Source organism: Ceratotherium simum, chromosome 4 (genome assembly GCF_057802395.1).
Source record: "Ceratotherium simum simum isolate JZ-2026a chromosome 4, ASM5780239v1, whole genome shotgun sequence".
NCBI lineage: Eukaryota > Metazoa > Chordata > Mammalia > Perissodactyla > Rhinocerotidae > Ceratotherium > Ceratotherium simum.
In genome coordinates this window covers 15,858,851-15,880,734 of record NC_141903.1, presented here as the reverse complement: position 1 = coordinate 15,880,734, position 21,884 = coordinate 15,858,851, and the positions used below count along the sequence as shown (strand labels likewise).

At 39.5% G+C, this 21,884-nt stretch overlaps 1 protein-coding gene across 2 annotated transcripts; it reads left to right on the top strand.

Annotated features, from left to right (window-relative positions):
• The first annotated feature begins 2,290 nt into the window (after nucleotides 1-2,290).
• Nucleotides 2,291-17,405, top strand: MAT2B (methionine adenosyltransferase 2 non-catalytic beta subunit). Of its 2 annotated transcripts, none has more exons than XM_004428552.3 (7): nucleotides 2,291-2,442; nucleotides 10,030-10,224; nucleotides 12,158-12,272; nucleotides 12,458-12,610; nucleotides 14,600-14,793; nucleotides 16,005-16,118; nucleotides 16,492-17,405. In XM_004428552.3, the coding sequence occupies exons 1-7, from the start codon at nucleotides 2,413-2,415 to the stop codon at nucleotides 16,660-16,662; spliced, it is 972 nt and encodes a 323-aa protein (XP_004428609.1). In that variant the 5' UTR covers nucleotides 2,291-2,412; the 3' UTR covers nucleotides 16,663-17,405. The 2 variants fall into 2 exon arrangements, with proteins under 2 accessions (XP_004428609.1, XP_004428608.1); XM_004428551.3 differs by lacking the exon at nucleotides 2,291-2,442 and adding an exon at nucleotides 4,591-4,741.
• Nucleotides 17,406-21,884: the final 4,479 nt, after the last annotated feature.

Here is a 21,884-nt window from a genome sequence, read left to right as displayed (position 1 = left end):
AGGGTAGTTGACAAAGAGAAAGGATGTTGTGAAAAAGAAGAAACAAAACCCTTTGTTTTTGCCCTTGGGGTATCATAATAACTTAGAGATGTATTTCTCAAACTTGAAAAATGTATGCATACCCTAGGAAGGGAAAAGATTTTGACTTCTTAGATCCTAATGAGTTTAGAAATTTAAATACTGTCCATTTAATTCATGACTTGGTACCAATGCAAAGGTTAACACTATCTCAAATACTAGATCCTAGATACTAGATCCTAGAAATTGTTGACCGAGTCTAAGGTTGGGACCCAAATGATCCAAAATATGTATTATTGTTTTAAAATTGAGGTATAAATTATGTACAGTAATACAGATAGTGAAATGAACACATCTTAACTGTTACATTTTGATGAGTTTTGATAAACGTATATACCCATGTTACCCACACCCCGATCAAGATATAAAACACTTCCATTACCTCAGGAAGTTTTTTATGCCCTTCACAGTCAATCCCTACCCTTCCCCTAAGGCAAGATAATTTCTTTCACTATAGATTAGTGTCACCTGTTTTAGAATTTCACCTGTCTCTGGCTTCTTTCACTCAGCATAATGATTCTGACATTCATTCATATAGTTCACTTCTTTGTATAGCTGAGTAAAATTCCACAGTATGGATATATCAAATTTGTCTATCCATTCATCCATTGATGGACGTTTGGGTTGTTTCCAGTTTTAGGTTATTTTGAATTAAGCTGCTATGAATATTCTTGGGCAAGTATTTATGGATATATGCTTGCATTTCTCCTGGGTAAGCACCTAGAAGTGGAATTACTGGGCTGTGGGATAGGTATATATTTAGCTTTATAATAAACTGCCAAATAGTTGTCTAAAGTGGTTGTTTTTGTTATTTTCCCACTAGCAATGGATGAGCTTTCTAGTTGCTCAAAATGCTTGTTCGCATATGATATTACCAATCTTCTTAAATTTTAGCCTTTCTGTTAGGCATGTAATGGTATCTCAATGTGATTTTAACTAGCGTTTCTCTGATGTTGAGAATCTTTGTATGTGATACTGGCCATTCTTATGTCTTCACTTTGTGAAGTATCTGTTCAAAAATTATGTTCATTTTCAAAATTATTTTTTAAAAATAATTGAGTTGTAGGAGTTTTTTAAAAATTCTGAATAGAAGTCCTTTTCAGATATATGTATGCAGATTATTTTTTCCCAGCCTGTGTTTTGCTTATTCATTTTTTTAACATTGTCTTTCAATGAACAGAAGTTTTTAATTCATTAAAATTCATCAATTTTAAAAAACTGTATAGTTCTTCATTACTTCATTACCTCTGCATGCCTCATAGAGTTTAACATGTGCTGTGTTCTCTAAGTGGTTATAGAGTTAAGTGATTTTTTCTTGTAGCTCCATCTGAATGGCAATTTTGTTGTTGTTCTTAAATCGTTACAGAGCCATAACCCAGAACAGTGGTTCAAAATTTAACTAAGGTTGGGGCCGGCCCTGTGGCTTAGTGGTTAGGTGCGTGTGCTCTGCTGCCGGCGGCCCGGGTTCGGATCCCGGGTGCGCACTGACGCACCGCTCCTCCGGCCATGCTGGGGCCACGTCCCACATGCAGCAACTGGAAGGATGTGCAGCTATGACAGACAACTATCTACTGGGGCTTTGGGGGAAAAATAAATAAATAAAAATCTTAAAAAAAAAAAAAAAATTTAACTGAGGTTATTCATCACTTTTGTAATTGTTAAAAATAAGATTGCTGGGTTCCACTCCTGATTTTGTTTCATAGGTTCTGTGGTGCAGGCAGGTTTGGGAATCCCTGATCTAGAAGTCCTTAATGTTTGGCCAAACCTAAAGTTTTTCTCAAACAGAAGGCACGACAATGTTAATGGAAATGACCAGTTGCAGTTTCATTTCTGCCTGCTGTTACCACCGGTGCCTCTTACTGTCCTTTGACATAGTTAATTAGAGAGCACTGGGGGTGGGGGGTGGGGGGAAGCACTGGAGAACTTTACGAAATAGATTCTGTTGAAATAAGGCATAATGATACAATATTTCAAAACAGGACTCAATTTCAACAGAGAAAATTTCAACAAGTCTTCAAGGAAGTTTTTTTTAAATAAGTTGGTTTTCCTAATGGTTTTGCTAATAAATCCTCACTTGGCTGGCAATTAAACATGAAACTTCTCATTGGGTATTTTCGAGACCGCCACGGGGAATCAGCTGCCAGTTTACTGCAATGTGGAAAACTGCACGAGATTCTGGGATTGGAATCAAAATGCTAATTTAAAAGGTCGAGTGAAGCTGCGGCTCACGTTTTTGCGTGCCTGCGCTCTGTGCAGGCATAACAAAGACCGAGCCAGAGGAGGCAGAGGCTGAGACACAACCCAACTCTATTTTCTTGAGATAATTTTGGAATCATGCCTGAAATGCCGGAGGACATGGAACAGGTAAGAGCTAGCTATTCATGAAATGAAGTATTCTGGAGTTAGAGTTGCTTTAAAAGCATCCCAGTGAATGTCTGGTAAAAGCCGGAAGGTTGTGTTAAAAAAAAAACGAAAGAAAGAAAGAAACGGTGTCATTCATTTCCTTGAAACATATAATTTTGGGACATGCAAGAATAAACCAATTTAAATTTGGGAACCAGGTTACGGAGAGCTCAGCTAAGTCTCATTAATTGACAAAAATAAAATGCAAAACAGAACAGCAGTTTCATTTACCAGATTATTTGCAATGATGTAGGCGAAGTTTCTATATAAATAAGGATTTTATCTATAGTTGTGCGCTCCAGCCCTTCTTTGTCTTGGCATGAATCAGGATGCTCTCTTTAAACTTATAGTCTTAGCCACATGAAGTTGGATATTGTCTGTATAACGATGGTGTTTTTGTTCACAAAGAAACTTTCATCTTTAAACAGAATAATTAAAAATCATACACTAACATATGCTCCTAGAACTATACCCAAGTTTTACCTGGCAAGTATCAAACCAGATTCTCAAATAATAGGCAACTAAACTCTTTTTGATCCTCACCCTAGGCAAGGCTGCTCTGAGCATCAAAATGCTAATTGCATGTGCATGTCCTTAAATCTTTTTCACGTTGAACACTTAAGTTTTTCCCCAGAAAGATTAGATTGCATCACACCTTGCAACTAGAAACTTTAAAAAATTTCCCAGTTTTTAAAGGGAGGAGGATTAAGAGGATCTTGAATCTGCTTCCCTGAACTCACACTTGCCTTTTCTTTGTTTGCAGATCATGCATGTTTAGTGCTGGGACAGTTCTCTGAAGGACTTTCTAAAACTGATTAACAGTAACAGCCTGGATTAAAACAAAAATCGAAAAGTGAGGGGCCTCTGGCGCCCTTCCGTTACTGTTCCAAAGAAACTTTATATTTACACAAAGAAGGAAATGAGTTTTTTTTCTTGGGGGTTGGGTAGGAAGGAAAGTCACGGGACTCAGACGTGAAATAACTTTTTAAAAAGGCTGCTTAGTCTCTAGCTGTAAGCTTAAACCAAAAAGGATTACGAAAATAAGGCCTTTTAGAAAAGATCCCAAGCAGTAGTCACGTTTGTGGGCGACTTGTAGGTCTTGGTATCCCGTGTGTCTGGACAAGGACACTCAGAGTGTTCGGTGACAAGTTGGGGAACCCTACAGGGTCTAGGCTGGTTTTTTTTTTTCTGAGTAAATTTCACAGGCGCCGCGGCTGGTGGGGGACTTGCAGGTGTTGAACTGGAAGGGCAATCATTTGCCTGCTAGGGCAGCCTCAACACTTAGAGCTATTTCTCATCTATACTTAAAAAAAGCGCGTTACAGGTGGCAGAAGGTCCAGCAGTGCTCTCTTCCCTTGGTGCCTTCTTTAATTTTCGGTGATTGCAGAGGCTCGGCACCTGTAGCCCAACTCGGCAGCCCCTAAGGCGGTGCTTCTCTAAGGGTGCTCTTAACACTTGTTAAATCAACTAACTGGAGTCCCACCGATTCTCATTCTGTGATTATTGGGCAGGTCCGAGAATCTACGTTTTGAAGAGGCACCCAAATAATTCATCCCCCTTGCCCCCACGTTTTTAACTTGTTAAAAATGGTTTGCCATCTTTGGAATTTCACACGTACTATTCTTTTAGCATCCCAGAAAGACAAATGGGTTCTTGAGGTGTTAATGACTCAAATGCCAACACTTTTTAAATTCCATGCCTCTTTCTAAATCTCTCTAGAGATACTATGTCCATTGTGCTTCCCCTCGCCTCACTGCCCATGTCTTTAAAATATTTTATCCCACTTTATATATATTACATGCCCAGTTGTTTCTTATGCACTGCTCACAGTCTGCAAAATTGAAACTCGAGGCAATCCGATTCAATCCTTCCCTACACAAGAAGAAAGAAAGCAGAGAAACAAATCCCCCAACATAAAACTTGTGTTGGCTGTTTAAGGCCGAGGCCTTTGTTTCGTGCAGCCCTTACGAGTTGGCGGGTGGGCCAGGGGCGGCCGGAGGGCCCCCTCGCCCTGCCTGGGGTGTCGGCGGAGCGTGGCCAATCACCGCGCGCGGCCGGGGCGGCGGAAGCCGGAAGTGGTGAGTGGGGGCCGGCCCGGACTCGGGGAGGCGGGCCGAGGGCGACGGAACCGCGGCCGGTAGCGATCCTGGGCTGGGGAAGTGGCGGTCGCTGCGGCGGCGGCGCGAAGACGGCGGGCATGGTGGGAAGGGAGAAGGAGCTCTCCATCCACTTTGTTCCTGGGAACTGCCAGCTGGTGGAGGTGAGGGAGTCGGCCCGGGGGTCTCGGAGTCGGGGGCGCAGAGGGAGACGGGCCAGGTCGTGGAGGCTCGAGTGGTTTTCCAGGCGCGTCTTGCCGAGTCGGGGCCGCCGCCGTGATTCGCCTCGGCGCCGCCTCTCCAGCCCCGGGAGGCGAGGGCGGTGCCCCCAAGTTTGTTAATCTCGGCGCGCACCCGTCGGTGTTTTCTTTATCAGCTGCTGCGGCAGGAAATGAGTAGGTCGGAATTCACTTCCGAATCTTCTGCCTTCCTAGGAACGAAGAGGGATTTTCAGAGCTGTTGCAGTTTTGATTCTTCCTGAATTTCTTTTTCATCCTTTGTTCGTTTTCCTCGATCTTACCAGGTCGTATCTCTAAGAAGGGGAAAGGAGGCTTTCCAGAAATTATAACAGTATTAGAGATGACAATTTACTGAACTCTTAGTTTATACGAGGCACTGTTATGCACTTTACATGTATTATTTACTTTAATCCTCATAACTGTGAGATCTGTTTTTGCTCCATTTTACGGATGAGACAATCGAGACTTAGAGGGTGAGTCCTTGGCTCAAGTTCATTGAGTAAGGTTGGAGCCGGGATTCAAATACAGGTCTGTTTGACTGTCTCAGGCTTTGAAGCACTACGGAGGTTGCATAAAGGAAGGCTATTACTGTGTTTGCGAGAGCCATCCCTGGCATTCCCCCTCCCCTCACCCCACCCCATTCTCTCTATTCTGTTCCAAGCCCCCCAGCATTCATCAGTCCACAGGGGATTAGAAGACTGTTAATGCCCAGACCAGTATGTCTTATGGCTATACGAAAGGATTTAGGAGACGGCTGTTTTCGATAATGCAAAAGGTTTATGCCTGCAAAATGTTCCATATTTAGTGTTTTCAAATCGCTTTGGGATTTTTGGGGGTAAAGTTAGGATGGATGGGCTATTAAACCTCTGTATTGTTCTTATGTACCCCAAACAATATTGAATAGATAATGTTACATATTGTTTACTTTAATTTGTATGCATATGCATACATGTATGTATATGTGCATGTATAAAGCTTAATCAGTTTTCACAGTAGGAGTTCAGTAGACTAATGGAAATGGGTTTTCCTTCATTAAAAATGGTACAACCAAAAGCTTGGCACATATTTGCTGCTCTCAAAACCTGTGGAATTAAAATTCACTCGTGAGAATGAGTGAATTTTGAAGCTAGTCTTATAGTTGATGTTAGAGAAGCAGACTAATGGTTTCTGTTAATAATACTGGCTGTGGAGTACAATAGGGTGACAGCAGGAGTTAGACCAGTGTCACCTAGGTTGTCATGGGATCATAAAAAGTTTCTTACAAGTCTTGGAATGTCTACTGAAAGATCTCCCTCCGGGGAATGTTGTGAGGACCAATTAAAGAAATGAATATGGAACTTTGCCAAATTTAAGAGGTTCTGAAAATAGCAAAGTATTATTATATTTACCACTAAAACTTAAGAAGATCCCTCTTTAGATGTTAGTAATGTTTCAGTCTTTACTTTTTCTAGGACATTTTTAGTTAGAAGTTGATGCAGGTGTCTTCAAGTAGAAGTCTCTGTCCCAGAGTACTGCTTTGGACCATTTTTGAGAGCTCTTTATCTCCCATTACCTATACAGTTTGGTGTCATTTAATTAAATAGTATCATAAGAGCAGTAGTTCCACATTTATTTATATGTATTTAATTTTTTGAGAATTTTTTTGGTGTCTATAAACCTGCACCTGAAGTTATTGAATTCTGTACATCTAAGAGTTTAAACGATAAGAGGCAAATGTGTTCTCTGAGTAACTTAAAGTGATGTTTGAGATACTTAACCCATAAGATAATGAAAATTGAGAAAGTAGGCTTTTCAGGCAGAATATTTTGAACTCTTGATTGCGGTTTGGGTTAACTAGACAGCTTTTTATTCCATTGTAAGTTCCTCGAGGTGTTTGGACATTCCTGTTTTGCAGGACTAAAATAATTTATAGAGTAATCGTCCAAAGTAGTTTTTAGAGGAGTATTTCTTTTCTTTTAAAAAGAAAAAAATCAAAACTATGCTTTTAAAAGCTTCAGGTAGAGTTCTGTTTGTATATAGAAACTCAAAAATAGAACAGTTATTTTTGTTTGGCATCTTTTAATTTCAGTGATGCATATTTTATTTGCCAACCACCAATAAAGTTGCAATCCAAATGAAAAAATCTTGTTTTGGCTCCTTACTGGTGACAGAAGGTGCTCAATGAGTCTCAAGAGAATTATGTGAAAAGAGGAAAAGTTATTTAAGTAAATGAAGCTCCTTTCACTCTATTGAGACCCCTTTGTGGTAAGGATAACATGGAAAATGTTACAGTTTTAGAACTGTAAAGCTGGAAGACCCTTAGTCATCTTGTTCAAATGCCTCATTTTACCAATGAGGAATTAGATCAGCAGAGATGGAGTAACTTCTCAATACTGCAGTTTGTGGCAGAGCAGATTAAATTTAATCATCATGAAACCAAATATAAGTTCAAAGGATTGAGACAACTCTGTATGTATTTGGCTGACCATAGAAGCAAGACGACCTAAGTTCTGGTCCCAACATTTTCCCCGTTACTGTGGGCAAAACCTTTAACCTCTAGACTTCAGGTTCCTCACTTTGGAAATAATAACTGCCCTGCCTAACAAGGCTATTCTTATGATCAAAAAGTATGATGTAGGTTTATATAACAAGTATACAATTGTGCAGAATCATTTCTGTTTGAGAAATTGCACTTCAGATCTCTGCTCTTTTAATAAAGAAAATTTTGAGCAGTGATATCTGACCACCGAGTACTGTGAACTGTTTCATATTTTCTTTTAGGGACCTTACATATTACCCCAGGGTATAAGGATATAAGCTTGTATTTTTCTCTACACAGCTCCCATCCTTTTTTTAAATTAAGTGTATTGTAGTCCCTAAAGAACTTTGTTGTGCTTATGACTTTAGAACACTGTATTTCATCAAATCTAAGATGCTCTTGATTATAAGATCATCTGGACCCTTACTTTAAGCTGCACTAAAGCAAAAAAACACCAAACTATGATACATTCATAAGATGCATCTCTGTTTGATTCATTTAACAGAGATCTTAAAATGAGGAAAAAGTATGCTTCACAAAATCAGTGAAGGATGCATTTACTTCATCATTTAGTAGCAATTTACTGTTTGGTAAGCTTTGTAGATTATTATGTTTGTTCTTTGACTTCTTTTTCTAGTTTTCCTTTTTAAGGGGGAAAGATGTTGTTGCTTCTAGAAAGGTAGATAGCAATTTATTGGGTTGTTTGAAGAAGAGAAATTTATCTTGAGGAAAGCCTGGAACTTTCCTCGAGTTCAAGATTACAGTTCCCAAAGTCCGGTTCCCAAATCACCATCAGCAGCAGCACCTGGGTGCTTGTATCAGCCCTTACCCCGGATCCACTGGGTCTGAAAGCCTTCCAGGTGATTCTGATCCACACTGAAACCTGAGAACCAGTGACCTAAGAACTGCTGTCTATTCCTTTGCTTCTTTAGAGTGAAGTAAAATGAAAAACTCAGAAGGAACCAAATCGTAGCTTTCTTAACAGTATTTTCCCAGGGGTCTTCATGGTATTTATCCTGTGTAAGTTGTTTTCTGATTGTATCTCTCCTAGACTTGGGCCTGTTTTCTGCTCTTTATAATTCAGTCTTTGTAGAGCTGTTTTCCTGCCAGAATTCAAAGAGAATATTTTGCTGGCTGAAATCTTTGTTTTCAGAGATCAGTTGGCTTAGAGCCAAGTTTTGCAACAGACAACCTAGGTGAATTTTTCTTCAACTTTTAAAATGTGTGGAAATTGGTTGAACTAAAGAAAAGATATCTTTAAGAATTTACCTTCATACTGTCTCTGTCAGCCATTTTATTTCAGGTCTTTCCTATGATAGAAATATTTGATTTCGGTGGCCTTTTGTTTTTTTTAAAAGTATAGTCTGCTAAGTTATTCAGCTGAACTAAGGGTGGAAAGAAAGGTCTTTGGTTATTGTATGCATATTTGAAGTTTTTGACAGCTCAGAATTAGGTGACTATAACAACGTTTGAAATAAAAAGGCCTCAAGTTGATGAAATATAGTAAAACTTTTTGTTGTTGTTTTTAATAGTAAATATTGACTTCATTCAAGAGTCTGGGAGGAAGTTTGTTGTTATCTGTGTTGGGAAGAAGGGAAATTTTTGAAACTTGCCTTGGAAAGGTAGAACTTAAATTGTTTCCTAAATAGTAGTTCCTTTCCATTTCAGTCTGTAAGGAATTTTTTCATTTTTACAATAGCAACATGGGTCAGTTTAAAATATTTTAGTGTTTTTTTTCTTTTTTCTTATCCTCTATCTGTGTTTATTAGTTTTAACTGGTCTATATGGGTAAATTTGGAGTTAACTTAGGAACATTTACCAGTTTTGTTAAAGTTATAAAGATATTAGTGCTGGAAGGACCAAATTGGTTTTTTCTCCACATAAATTCCTGTGAAATGTAAATTCTAACTCCACCTATCAAAATACGTTATCTCAGTGAGATTTGGAAGAAAACATGGGATTAAAAACTGAAGACCAGAAATGTCAACTTGTAGACATATTGGTGGAATATAGCCCAAATATTTAATCAGGCTATAAAATAAGTAAGCTTAAAACTAATTGTGCAAAAACTGAAGAACACAACTAAAATTGCTGTTTATTACTCATTTGGACATCATTGATCATCAAAATAAGATTTTTCATCCTTAACACAGGATATCTAAATCTAGTTGTTTAGGTAATTTCCTGCAGTATAATCTTAGATACCTTTTCTTGGGTAAGATTATTAAAACTTTTTCTTATGTGATGCAGTAATTGATGCAGTTTGATTAATCTCTTTTCTAGCTTAAGAATTGGCTTATAGATTTCGGACGTGAAGCAAACTGCTTAGACTTTGAAGTTTTTGTTTGTTTGTTTGTTTGTTTTTTTATGAGGAAGATCAGCCCTGAGCTAACATCCAATGCCAGTCCTCCTCTTTTTGCTGAGGAAGATTCGCCCTGGGCTACCATCTGTGCCCATCTTCCTCTACCTTATATGGGACGCCATCACAGCATGGCTTGACCAGTGGTGGGTCGGTGCGCGCCTGGGATCTGAACCTGTGAACCCTGGGCTGCTGAAGTGGAGCGTGTGCACTTAACCGCTATGCCACTGGGCCGGCCCTGGCTTTGAAGTATTAAGTGAACGATGACGTTGACTAATTTCATGGAGAGAATATTTTCCAAGTAAATAATTCTTTTCTCCCTCTTTCACCTTTTAGGAGGAAGTTAACATCCCGAGTAGGCGGGTCCTGGTTACTGGTGCCACTGGGCTTCTTGGCAGAGCTGTGTACAAAGAATTTAAGCAGAATAATTGGCATGCCTTCGGCTGTGGTTTTAGAAGAGCAATGCCAAAATTTGAACAGGTTAATCTATTGGATTCCGAGGCAGTTCATCACATCGTTTATGATTTTCAGGTATGGTTTAGTCTGTTTATTTTAACACTTGTAAACTATATTAAGAATTGTCTGCATGATACAGAAAATTTCTTGCTCTCAAGGAAGTTACTATACTTAAGCTCTAACCTATAAAGCAATAACAATGTATAGTGCACTTATTTATTTTTAGCGTTGCAAAGTAAATGCAATCCTTAAAAAGAGTAGATTGTGACATAGGTTGAAAAAAGACAAAAATATTAAGCATTTTATAAAAAGCTTGTTTATGAAATGCTCTTCTAAGTACCACTTTCTGTACAAATGCTTTTTCAATATTATCTGTAAACCTCACAACACTGTGAAATTATCATTTCCGTTTTAGAGATGACAAAGGTCTAGAGAGGTTAAGTAACTTGTTGGCCATGGTCACAGGAAAATTTAGGTTCTGTTCCACCTCTGATCAAATCAGGAGTTCAAGTTCTTTTTAAGAATATGGTCCAAGGGACACCTGCATCAGAATCGCTTGGGAAACGTGTTCTTAGGCCTCTCTCCTGGAGATTTTAAGTCAGTGAGTTTATGATGGAGCCCAGGATTCTACATTTTAAGAAGCACCTCAAATTATGCACATTAAGTTTGAAAACAATGCTAAGATCATGCTTCCTCAAGCAGTTGTTGGGAAGGAGGAAGTTGGGTATGTGGGTGTACTAAGGCCTGCCTGTCAGTGGCCTTCCCAAATTTTACCTCTAGCTCAGCTCCTCTGGGAAGTAGGTGCCCCTTCTTTACAAAGGACCCTCCTCATTCTTCTATGTTGACATCTGTCACATTATATTGAAGCAGTCTCTTTACATATCTGTCTTATCCACTAGATTATGAAATCCTTGCTCCTCACACAGTGCTTAGCATATAGGTGGCATACAAAATGCTCAATTGGGAATATAATTTTTGTTTTTTTTATTTTTTATTTTTATTTTTTTGTGAGGAAGATAACCCTGAGCTAACATCTGATGCCAATCTTCCTCTTTTTGCTGAGGAAGACTGGCCCTGGGCTAACATCCGTGCCCGTCTTCCTCCAGTTTTCATATGGCACACTGCCACAGTGTGGCTTGACAAGTGGTGCGTCAGTGCACGCCCGGGATCCGAACCCCGGGCAGCCGCAGCTTTTAGCGTGCACACTTAACCACTATGCCACCGGGCAGGCCCGGGGAATATAATTTTTATAGATAGTTGGTTTTCTTTAAATGATTGGTCGAAGAGATTTGAATTTTTGAATTTAATTTGCAATTGAGGGCCGGTCCTGTGGCTTAGCGGTTAAGTGCACGTGCTCCGCTACTGGCGGCCTGGGTTCGCATCACAGGCGTGCACCGACACACCGCTTCTCCGGCCATGCTGAGGCCACGTCCCACATACAGCAACTAGAAGGATGTGCAACTATGACATACAACTATCTACTGCGGCTTTGGGGGAAAAAAAGGAGAAGGATTGGCAATAGATGTTAGCTCAGAGCCAGTCTTCCTCAGCAAAAAGAGGACGATTAGCATGGATGTTAGCTCAGGGCTGATCTTCCTCACAAAGAGAAAAAAAATTGCAATTGATATTCCTCTCCCTTTAACATAGATTTATCAAATATTTAGGCTATATTAATTATATAAAGGATAGCTCTTTCTCCCATCCAAGGTATGGGATGAAGCTCATTTTCATTTAGAAATACAGTTGTTGACACAGAGTTTTGTCTGGTTTTGCCTAGGGACTGCTAAATTGCTCTTTCCTTTTCAGGGCCTATGTTTATCTTTAAGGAAGTTTGAACCTTGAAAAAGGGAATTGTGGCAAAACTGCATTAAAAATTACAATGATTCTTTAGTTGAAGGAATGTCGATTTAACAAACATTTTTCTATAAATTAATTTACTGTTAGAAGACTATAGTTCCTCTGTTTTATTCCTTTTTGGGTTAAAAATACATCAATGCTTAACTTCCAGCCCCATGTCATAGTACATTGTGCAGCAGAGAGAAGGCCAGATGTTGTAGAAAATCAGCCAGAGGCTGCTTCTCAACTTAATGTGGATGCTTCTGGGAATTTAGCAAAGGAAGCAGGTAATGATGACTTTATAAAATCTTCATAAAATATTAAATGATTGCCGAGTTTGTAAAGATTAAAGGTTTGTAGGTCGCATATGAGAGATTTGATTTTATATATGGTGAATAAGCTGTTATAAATTCCAGTAAAGAGGACTGTCATGTAATCATTTAATAGATTTTTTTCTTTGTCTTTTTTGTAGCTGCAATTGGAGCATTTCTAATCTACATTAGCTCAGATTATGTTTTCGATGGAACAAATCCACCTTATAGGGAGGAAGACATACCAAGGCCCCTAAATCTGTATGGCAAAACAAAATTAGAAGGAGAAAAGGCTGTCCTGAAGAACAATTTAGGTAAGACAGTGTCTTCAGCCCCTGATTGTTTTTGAGGATTCCTTTTTGTTTGATATATATGTACATTTTTAATTTAAAAAAAAAAAGTCAAGGAACACAAATAATTGGAGAAAAATTAGAGAGTGTAGTTAATAAAAAAGAAAAATAAGAATTTTAGAAAGCCTAAAGAATTGATGAATCCTTCCAGACTTTTTCCAGTATCAGTGTATACATAAATATCGTTGTATATAGAAAACAAATCATATAATACAAATTTCTTATAATCTACTTTTGAAAAACAGATCAATATCATTTCTCTTAGATTGAGGTATTCTATTATTTGTATGGTTTTTCTTTTTTCATGTGTATTTGTGTATACATACACATATACATATGTATGTGCTGATTATGAAAAGTATACCCTCCCTGAAAGAAAAAATTAATTGTAGAGTGCAAGTTCTCTTAGAATGCTGCGTCAGAGAGAGAGGCACCAAATGTGGTTATGTATGCAAGCATTTTTGTGCATATTGTTTTGTTACCTGTTTTTTTCCCCCTACACACTGGCATTTCAGTATATAATGGAGCCATCTCTTGGATATCTTTTCCCTGTCAGTGGCTGCATAGTACTTGATTTAATAATCCTGTGCACTAAGACTACTGCCTTAGACTGCACTGCATCCTTGAGAAGCATCCCCTATTATAGATACCATACTAACAGACATCTAGTTTTTCAGGTTTTTTTGTATTATAAATTATCCTGCAGGAATCGCCCTTGAATACATATCTATATACGGTTGTCTAAGAATTGAATTTTAAAAAGTTTGGGGGCCGGCCCCATGGCATAGTAGTTAAGTTTGGAGCGTCCTGCTTCGGCAGCGCAGGTTTGCGGGTTTGGATCCCAGGCATGGACCTACACCACTTGTCAGCCACGCTGTGGCAGCGACCCACATATGAAGTAGAGGAAGATTGGCACAGATGTTAGGTCAGGGCTAATCTTCCTCAAGCGGAAAAACGAGGAAGATTGGCAACAGATGTTAGCTCAGGGCTGCTCTTAGTCAAAAAAAAAAACTTTGTTGATTTTTCAACTGAAGTGTTAATTATCCAAAGTTTGTTTTAACCCCTCAGTAGGGAACAACATAAAATCTAAATACCTCATAATTCCTTAATCAGTGGTCTCAAGAATTATGTAGTGAACACTAACATACCCTTTATATAGATGCGCCAGTTGTTAATGTTTTGTCACGTGTGTTTTATACAGATACTTTTTTTTCTGAACTCATTGAGAATTAGTTGAATTTCACCCCAAAATAATTCCTCATGTTTCTTCTAACAAGGATGTTCTTTACGTAATTATAACGCAGTTATCACACTCAGGAAATTTAACATTAATGTAATACTGTAATATATACAGTCTATATAGGAATTTTCCCAATTGTCCCAGTAATTTCCTTTATTGCATTTTTTTGTGTGTGTGTGTATGAGGAAAATCGGCCCTGAGCTAACATCCATTGCCGATCTTCCTCTTTTTGCTGAGGAAGATTAGCCCTGAGCTAACATCTGTGCCCATCTTCCTCTATTTTGTATATGGGATGTTGCCACAGCATGGCTTGATGAGTGGTGTGTAGGTCTGTGCCTGGGATTCAAACCTGCAAACCCCAGGCCGCCAAAGTGGAGCATGCAAACTTAACCACTATGCCACCGGTCTGGCCCCTGCATTTTATTTTTTAATCTAGGATCCAATTAAGCTTCCCTCATTGCATTCAGTTGTCGTGATCAATTTTATTTTTAATGATAATAATAATGAAGAGATTATGTATAAGAGTACCCCAAATGACAGAAATTTAAAAATAGGATCATGGTTAAGTGGGCATAATTACAGGTGAGTGGTGTCATTTTGGTATATTGCAAGCTTTCTACTACTATATTGTTTAAATCCACATACTTTCATCTTACATCAAGACTTAAGAACCAGTCAGCTTTAAAATATTATCTGCTTTTATTAATCTCTAGGAGCTGCTGTTTTGAGAATTCCTGTTCTATATGGAGAAGTTGAAAAGCTTGAAGAAAGTGCCGTGACTATTATGTTTGATAAAGTGCAGTTTAGCAACAAGTCAGCGAACATGGACCACTGGCAGCAGAGGTTCCCCACACATGTCAAAGATGTAGCCACTGTGTGTCGTCAGTTAGCTGAGAAGAGAATGCTGGTGAGCACCTTTGGAAGGATGAGTTTCTAACTTCCATCTTAGTAAAAATTCTGTGAATGAGTAAAAATCCCATTAATGAGCGAAAATTAAAGTGTTTTTTTAAAAACTATAAGGAGACCAAACAAAAGTAGTTTACAAATAGTAGGCTATATTTATGAATAATAAAACTATTATGCTCTTGAGTTTGAATTTATTTCTCAAATACTATAGACCCTGTCATTCTTTCATTGCAAAATGACTGAAAACTTGTATTTTTTCCTTTGGGTAACAAAATCTGCTGTCTTTTAAGAAGTTCCCCTATTGAAGATCTGTGTAGTGCCAAAGAAGAATCTACATAGGAATTTATAATTTCAGCCCCTTTAAGAATAATGTGTAATTTGTGTGTGTGTGTGTGTGTGTGTGTGTGTGAGGAAGATTAGCCCTGAGCTAACATCCAGTGCCAATCCTCCTCTTTTTGCTGAGGAAGACCAGCTCTGGACTAAGATTTGTGCCCATCTTCCTCTACTTTATATGGGATGCCGCAACAGCATGGCCTGACAAGTGGTGCGTCGGTGTGCGCCTGGGATCTGAACCTGTGAACCCCAGGCCTCCGAAGAGGAGTGCACACACACAACTGCTCTGCCACTGGGCCGGCCCCTAATTTGTAATTTTTTTAATAGATATTTGGATAGGACTTAATTTTAAACATTTGAAAAAGTTGGAGCTAAAATAGAATATCCATAAAAAGAAAGATTAGAATAACTGATCTATTTTAGAATATTAATAATAGTATGACTAAAGTTTAATACATAAAAATTTATGTATATTTTAAATCTGTACTATGACAGTATTTAATATCTTATGACTAATTAGCTCATCCTGAAAAATGGTTCTATTAAGGTTTGGTTTTAGTGTCTTAGGATAATTGGAAATACTCATTAAATTGGCCTGTGATTCCATAAAAATCTGTAATCATGTTTAGGATTTCTACTAAATAGAATCAGAGCCATTTATGTTTTTATTTTAAAAAATTGTTCAGGCAAATTCTAGAAATTGCTTTTTATGTTTAGCTGGTAATATTTATAGGAATTTTAGATGTCTTGTGGAATGCATTCCAGAGAGGAGGGATACATTTTAATTCCTGGACCTTTTAAATTAGCTTTCTTGTCAAACCTACCACTCCATTCAACTCAAAAGTTGAAACTATTTTGAATGTTTTGTGTCCTTGTTAGGATCCATCAATTAAGGGAACCTTTCACTGGTCTGGCAACGAACAGATGACTAAGTATGAAATGGCGTGTGCCATCGCCGATACCTTCAACCTCCCCAGCAGTCACTTAAGACCTGTAAGTACATGGCATGTGAAACCTCACTTTTTGAAAATCCAGATCCATCACTATAGAGTGTATTATTGATAACATTTTTCTTGTAGCTTTGAAAGTGTTGGATAACTTCATTTTCCAGTACTAATCAAAATGAACTTTGCTTGTATGTTTGCGGTTTATATTCTTGCTTTTCTCTAAATTAGCATGTATAAAGAAGACCCTGACTGTTGGTGAAGTTTATAGGAAAAATATTGTCTTGATTGTGGCAGACTTTTGGTTTATTTTTTTCAGGGATCACGTTAGATTTCTTGCACTGAAGGCAAAGTAAAGGAGGGAATATAAAACCTCAATATGTGGCTTTTCATTTGTTTTTTGTTTTTATTTTTCTTTAAAGATAACTGACAGTCCTGTCTTAGGAGCACAACGTCCAAGAAATGCTCAGCTTGACTGCTCCAAATTAGAGACCTTGGGCATTGGCCAGCGAACACCGTTTCGAATTGGAATCAAAGAATCACTCTGGCCTTTCCTCATTGACAAGAGATGGAGACAAACGGTTTTTCATTAGTGTATGTGTGGTCTTTTTTTTTTTAACGAGAAGTATAGTATGTGGCACTTTTTAAAGAAAAAAGGAGATAGTTTTGTAAGAGTGCTCTTTAATTGTGACTCATGATCTTTCAGGTAAATGATGCTCTTGCACTAGTGAAATTGTCTAAAGAAACTAAGGGCAATAATGCCTTGTTTGAAGTAATGACTTTTCTGTTCATCATTTTGTTTGTTCTGGCTTAGCTTGCTGTTTGCGTAAATTATGATTCTTAAATATTTGAGAGCCAGGATGAAACAGATCTGCTGTAGACTTCTTTTTTGGATGAAATGCATTGTTCATTCCTGTTACCTCTACATTTTCAGGCCTTTTGCAACTGTTGACCCTTTTATGTTTTAAAGTGTGTTAAATAGTATGAAAATCATTGGTGTTTATTATTTGCTTTGCCTGAGCTCAGATCAAAATGTTTGAAGAAAAACTTTATTTTTGCAACTTATGTACGGTTTTTATGCTCGAGATATTGCAACGTGTTATGTATACTGGAACTCCTGCAGCTTGATGACTCCTGCTTTTGTAGCAGTGTACGGTGAGCACTTGAGAGGAGAGTATGGGTGTATGTGTATTTTTTTAATATATATATAAAACTGTCCTTTTCACTCCATGTCACACTAAGTGATATTTCATATGTGTGGTTATACTAATAATGGGCCTTGTAAGTCTTTTGACCATTCATGATTAATAATAAATATGTACTGCTGGCATGGTAATGCTTTGTTTTCTTGTCTTTATTTCTCTTTTTAAAAAACGTAAAGGACCAAATGTCTAAACTAATTGTTGTTTTGTTGCTTTAACTTTTTAAAATTACATTCTCATCATGTCACATGCATACCAGAGAATATAGTTAATATATTGAGATATAAAACACAGTAATCAAATGAACGCTGGTGAACCCACTACTTGAGATCTAGAATGTTACACATACTGTATTTACTTGTGCCAGCTGATTGTTTTTTAACTAAAAGTAACTGGGTAATCTTGGTATGTATTTATGTAGGATGTTCCTTTTGAAGAATGCAGACTATGTGGATATATTATTTATACTAAGTAATATTCAGGTGCCCTCAGCCTCAACAGTGTTTTTAGTCCTTAATAAGGAAGCAGAGAGGCAGAGTGACGTGTATGACTCAGCTGCTCCTCAGGCTTCAGTGCAAACCCTGGTTTCAGATCTTCTGATTTCACTTGTGGGGTATTCTTTCCCTAGATTATGATCTTATTCTCTCATTGGACAAAAATATTTGTTTCTAATTTCCTAAATTACTTAGAATTTTGAGTTTAGAGAGGATCAGATTTGGGTGATTTGGTTAAAGCAGCAACTCCCAAACCATACTATGTTTTATAATTAACTAGGGAAATTTTACTGATACCTGAGCCCTACCCTGGACCCACTGAAATAGAATTTCTGAAATTGATGCCTGCTAATCTAGTTTTAAATATTCCCCAGGTGCTTCTAGGGTAGCCAGCCTGGCACTTGCATTTGGCAACCACTGAATTGAAGCTTTCTGTTGTTTTGTTTTGTTTTGTTTTTTAAGTTACTTCGTTTCACATAGTAACAAATTCAGATTTTCAAAGTAAAAAAACCTCTCTCATCCATTCCTCCAGCTCCCTGTTTTCCATCTGTGGAAGCAACCAGTGTAGATCAGATACTGGTATGTTTGTAGAGGCACTCTGCGTATATAAGAATACACTCTCATAACGTATATGTGTGTGCATACTCTCACCATCCCTTTATTTACACAAAGGGTAGCATAATACACATTTTTCTGCACTTATTTTTCATTTAATATGTCTTGGAATCTGTTCTATGTTAGTTATAAAGAATGTTGTCCCCCCCTTTTTTTCTAAGTTTGAAATTTTGATCTTACAGCAAAGTTGCTGTAGTAGCATAGAGAATGCCTACATTCCCCCTTCCACTTCCCCAGTTGTTAACATTGAGCCACATTTATCCTGTCATTTTTCTTTCTTTTTACGTAGACACACATGATATACTACGTCATGTTTTTTTCCTGAACCGTTTAAAAGTAAGTTGCAGCTATGATGCCTAATCAGCCACTTAGTGTATTAACTTAAGTGCATGTTTTCTACAAATAAGAGGGCACTTCCACATAACCCCGTAATATAACTGTCAAAATCGACAAGTTAACCTTGATACAATATTATCTAATTCACAGACCCTATTCACATTTCATCAGTCGTCCCAGTAATGTCCTTTATAAGTCTGTCCAATCCAGGATTACTTGTGGCATCTGTCTTCGTTTCATTAATGTTTTTTCCTGAAGTTTTATTTTCTTTTGGAACCTAGTCCGCTGTTTCTTCATTTCACTTGATTCTCTGTTGGTTTGTGTACAGTAGATAAAACAGCCACCTCTCCCAGTCTTGGGGGAGTGGACTCATGTAGGAGATGAACCTTTTTGTTAAGCCCTGTCCCAGCTCAAACCTCTGTGCTTGTGCCCTGTCCCAGCTCAAACCTCTGTGCTTGTGTAAGCAGTTTGTTGTATTTTTAATAGCTCCCAGTAGTTGAGGGTGTGCCGAGACCTGTCACTGTCCCAAAGGGAAGGATCTCAGCAGTTTGATTCAGGCTGACTGGAAGCCAGACCCTCAGGCAGCAGCTGTTAAAAGTATGCAAATATATACAGTCCTGAGGGGCTGCAAGCATAAGCCCTGCTGGCCAACGCTGCCAGGAGATCTGGAGGTGTCTCCTGGGCAGCAATCACAAAAATTGGGGCTCCAGGTGAGTGTATGAACTCCTTTCTGGGAGGGGCCGGCGAGCTGGAGCAACGCAGAGGGAGAGCGCAAAGAAGGCATGCACAGCCGACATTCCTGAGAGCAGCTCTTGTAGGCCACCAAACGTGTGCCAGACCTGAAGCCTGCCCTCAGTTTGAGGCTTCAGGACAAGTAAAGTCGCCGCCTCCGCAGAAAGACTAGGGGCTGTGCCTCAGTCTGCTGTCTGTGCAGTGCCATGGGGGTGGTAGCCTGCCAATAACCATCCCTCCTAATGCCACAGTTCCATGGGACCCAGGAATGCAAGCCCCTCCTGCCACTAGAGCCAGGCGATCAAGGGGCGTCTCCTGGGCGTAAGCCACAAAAACCAGTGCACCAGACACTGTAAAGCTCCCCTCCAGGAGACGCTGGCGCTCTGGAGCACGACAGAAGGTGTGAAGACAGCGCCCACCCTCCAAGGTCTCTGGAAAGGATTACAGTCAGCCCCTAGATGCAAGTTTAATTAGAAGCCTGCCCTCAGGCCACAGTCATGATTAGCTGAAAGGCCTCCTTCTTTGTAGAAAGATGGAGCCCCTGGGTCTATTGCCACTTGGTGTGCCCTGGGGCCAGTAGCTAAGAACTCTTTCTCTGTTGGTTACAGTCCTGTAGGACCCAGAGAGCGCAAGCCCCGTTGGCCACCAGAGCCAGGCAACGTAGAGGTGTCCCCTGGCAGCAGTCACAAAAATCGGGGCACCAGATGGGCGTATGAGCTCCTTTCTGGGTGACACCGATTATTACAGTCCCATGTGACCAGGAACACAAGCCGCCCTGGCTTCCAGAGCCAGGTGATCAAGAGGCATCCCCTGGGCGGCAGCCGCAAAAGTCGAGGCACCAGGCACAGATAAAGGCTCCCTTCTGGACGTACTGGTGCTCTGGAGCAAAGGGAGCGCGGGAAGATGACGCCCACCAGTCTCCGTCCGGGAGAGTTTTCCAGCAGGCTCCTAGATGTGTGTGTTAACTTAGATGCCTGCCCTGCAGGCCGAAGTTTTAATATAAGCAGGTGAGCCTCCTTCACTTAGTCTTCATATCATCTGCTGCCTCTGAGCTGGGCCCTGGGGTGAGTGAGTCCTAGCACGAGAGCCCTGTAAGAGCCTTTCTCAGATCTACCTTCTTGTGGGTCCCAGGATGCGAGCCCCGTTGGTTTTCAAAATGAGATGTTTGGGGGGCTCATCTCTCAAGTGCATGTGTTAAAAGTTGCTGTGCCCGATGTGGGGTTTGAACCCCCCGCTCCTCAGGGAGAAGCTCCAGGTTTAGAGCTCTTGCCTGATTGTGGGTTGCTGCCCCGAGGGTGGAGTTTGTGGAGAGATTGTGTCCCAGCCTCTCCTACCCGCTTTGTTGTAGCTTTCCTCCTGTAGTCATCACTCAGCCAGCCTTTAGGTTTTTTAAGAGGAAATGGTTCCGTAAGTAGCTGTGGACTCAGTGTGTCCGTGGGGGGAGGGGAGTTCAGGATCCTCCCACGTCGCCATCTTGAACCGGGACGTCTCCTGGTATTTGTTATCGTCTTGCTTTAGCTTCTATCTGGAACAGTTCCTCAGTCTTTTTTTCCCTTTCATGATCTTGATATTTTTGACATCTTTATACATTTAAAGGAACCATAAATTCACATTGATACCTCCAGTTCCAGTATTGCTCCACAGGGTTTATTTTAGCTTCCCTCTTTCCGTATTTGTAGCTCCTTTCTCTGACAGAGAAACCTAGCTCCCGTTACTCTCAATGTATTTACTCATTTGCTCAAGTCATTGATAAGAACCATTCTTCTGATCACACCAAGTCCCCTCCACTCCCCTCATCACTCAGGCCTCCATGAACCAGTTGAGCATCCCTGACCCCTGGGCCTGATGCCAGTGACCATGTGGGCCACTGCACCTGGTCAAGGAGCTCCCCCGTCCCCAGCCCACAAGGCACTGTACCAACAGCCTCACAGGCCACCACATATGAGCGAAGCACCAAAGAGAAGGAACCAGATATTCTTTAGTGGCAGCATTTGTTCCCTTGTATCAATGAATGAACCATACTTTATTTAAATCAGTTTCTTATCGATGTGCTTTAGGTTGTGTGGAATCTTCAGAATGTGCTTTTAATGAGCCCAACGTATTAAGCATTCAGGATTATGAGACTTCCTATTCTCCTGTATATTCACAGATTATACCTATAAATTCACAAGTATATGCTACAGGTCCTGAATGTATCTTTGTCTGCAGAATAAGAATGAATTCAGAAAAATTTCATTACCAACATAGGAAATACAGCCTGAGATATGGACCTGAATGTGTGAAGAAAAAGATGCATCTTAAATATTTCTCAATCAGACCATTTTTGTGTTACATGCTTAAACCACTGTCTTACGTAGTTAAAGGTATGTGCTTATTTTACATGGATTTTAATACAAAATAGTAAACATTTCAGCAACTTTCAAAGGGAAGTAGGAA

Coding starts and splice junctions, on each gene's coding strand:
- MAT2B (XM_004428551.3), top strand. CDS start 4,679: ATGGTGGGAAGGGAGAAGGAGCTCTCCATCCACTTTGTTCCTGGGAAC. Junction 10,225..12,157: donor ACATCGTTTATGATTTTCAG/GTATGGTTTAGT, acceptor CTTAACTTCCAG/CCCCATGTCATAGTACATTG. Junction 12,273..12,457: donor GAATTTAGCAAAGGAAGCAG/GTAATGATGACT, acceptor TCTTTTTTGTAG/CTGCAATTGGAGCATTTCTA.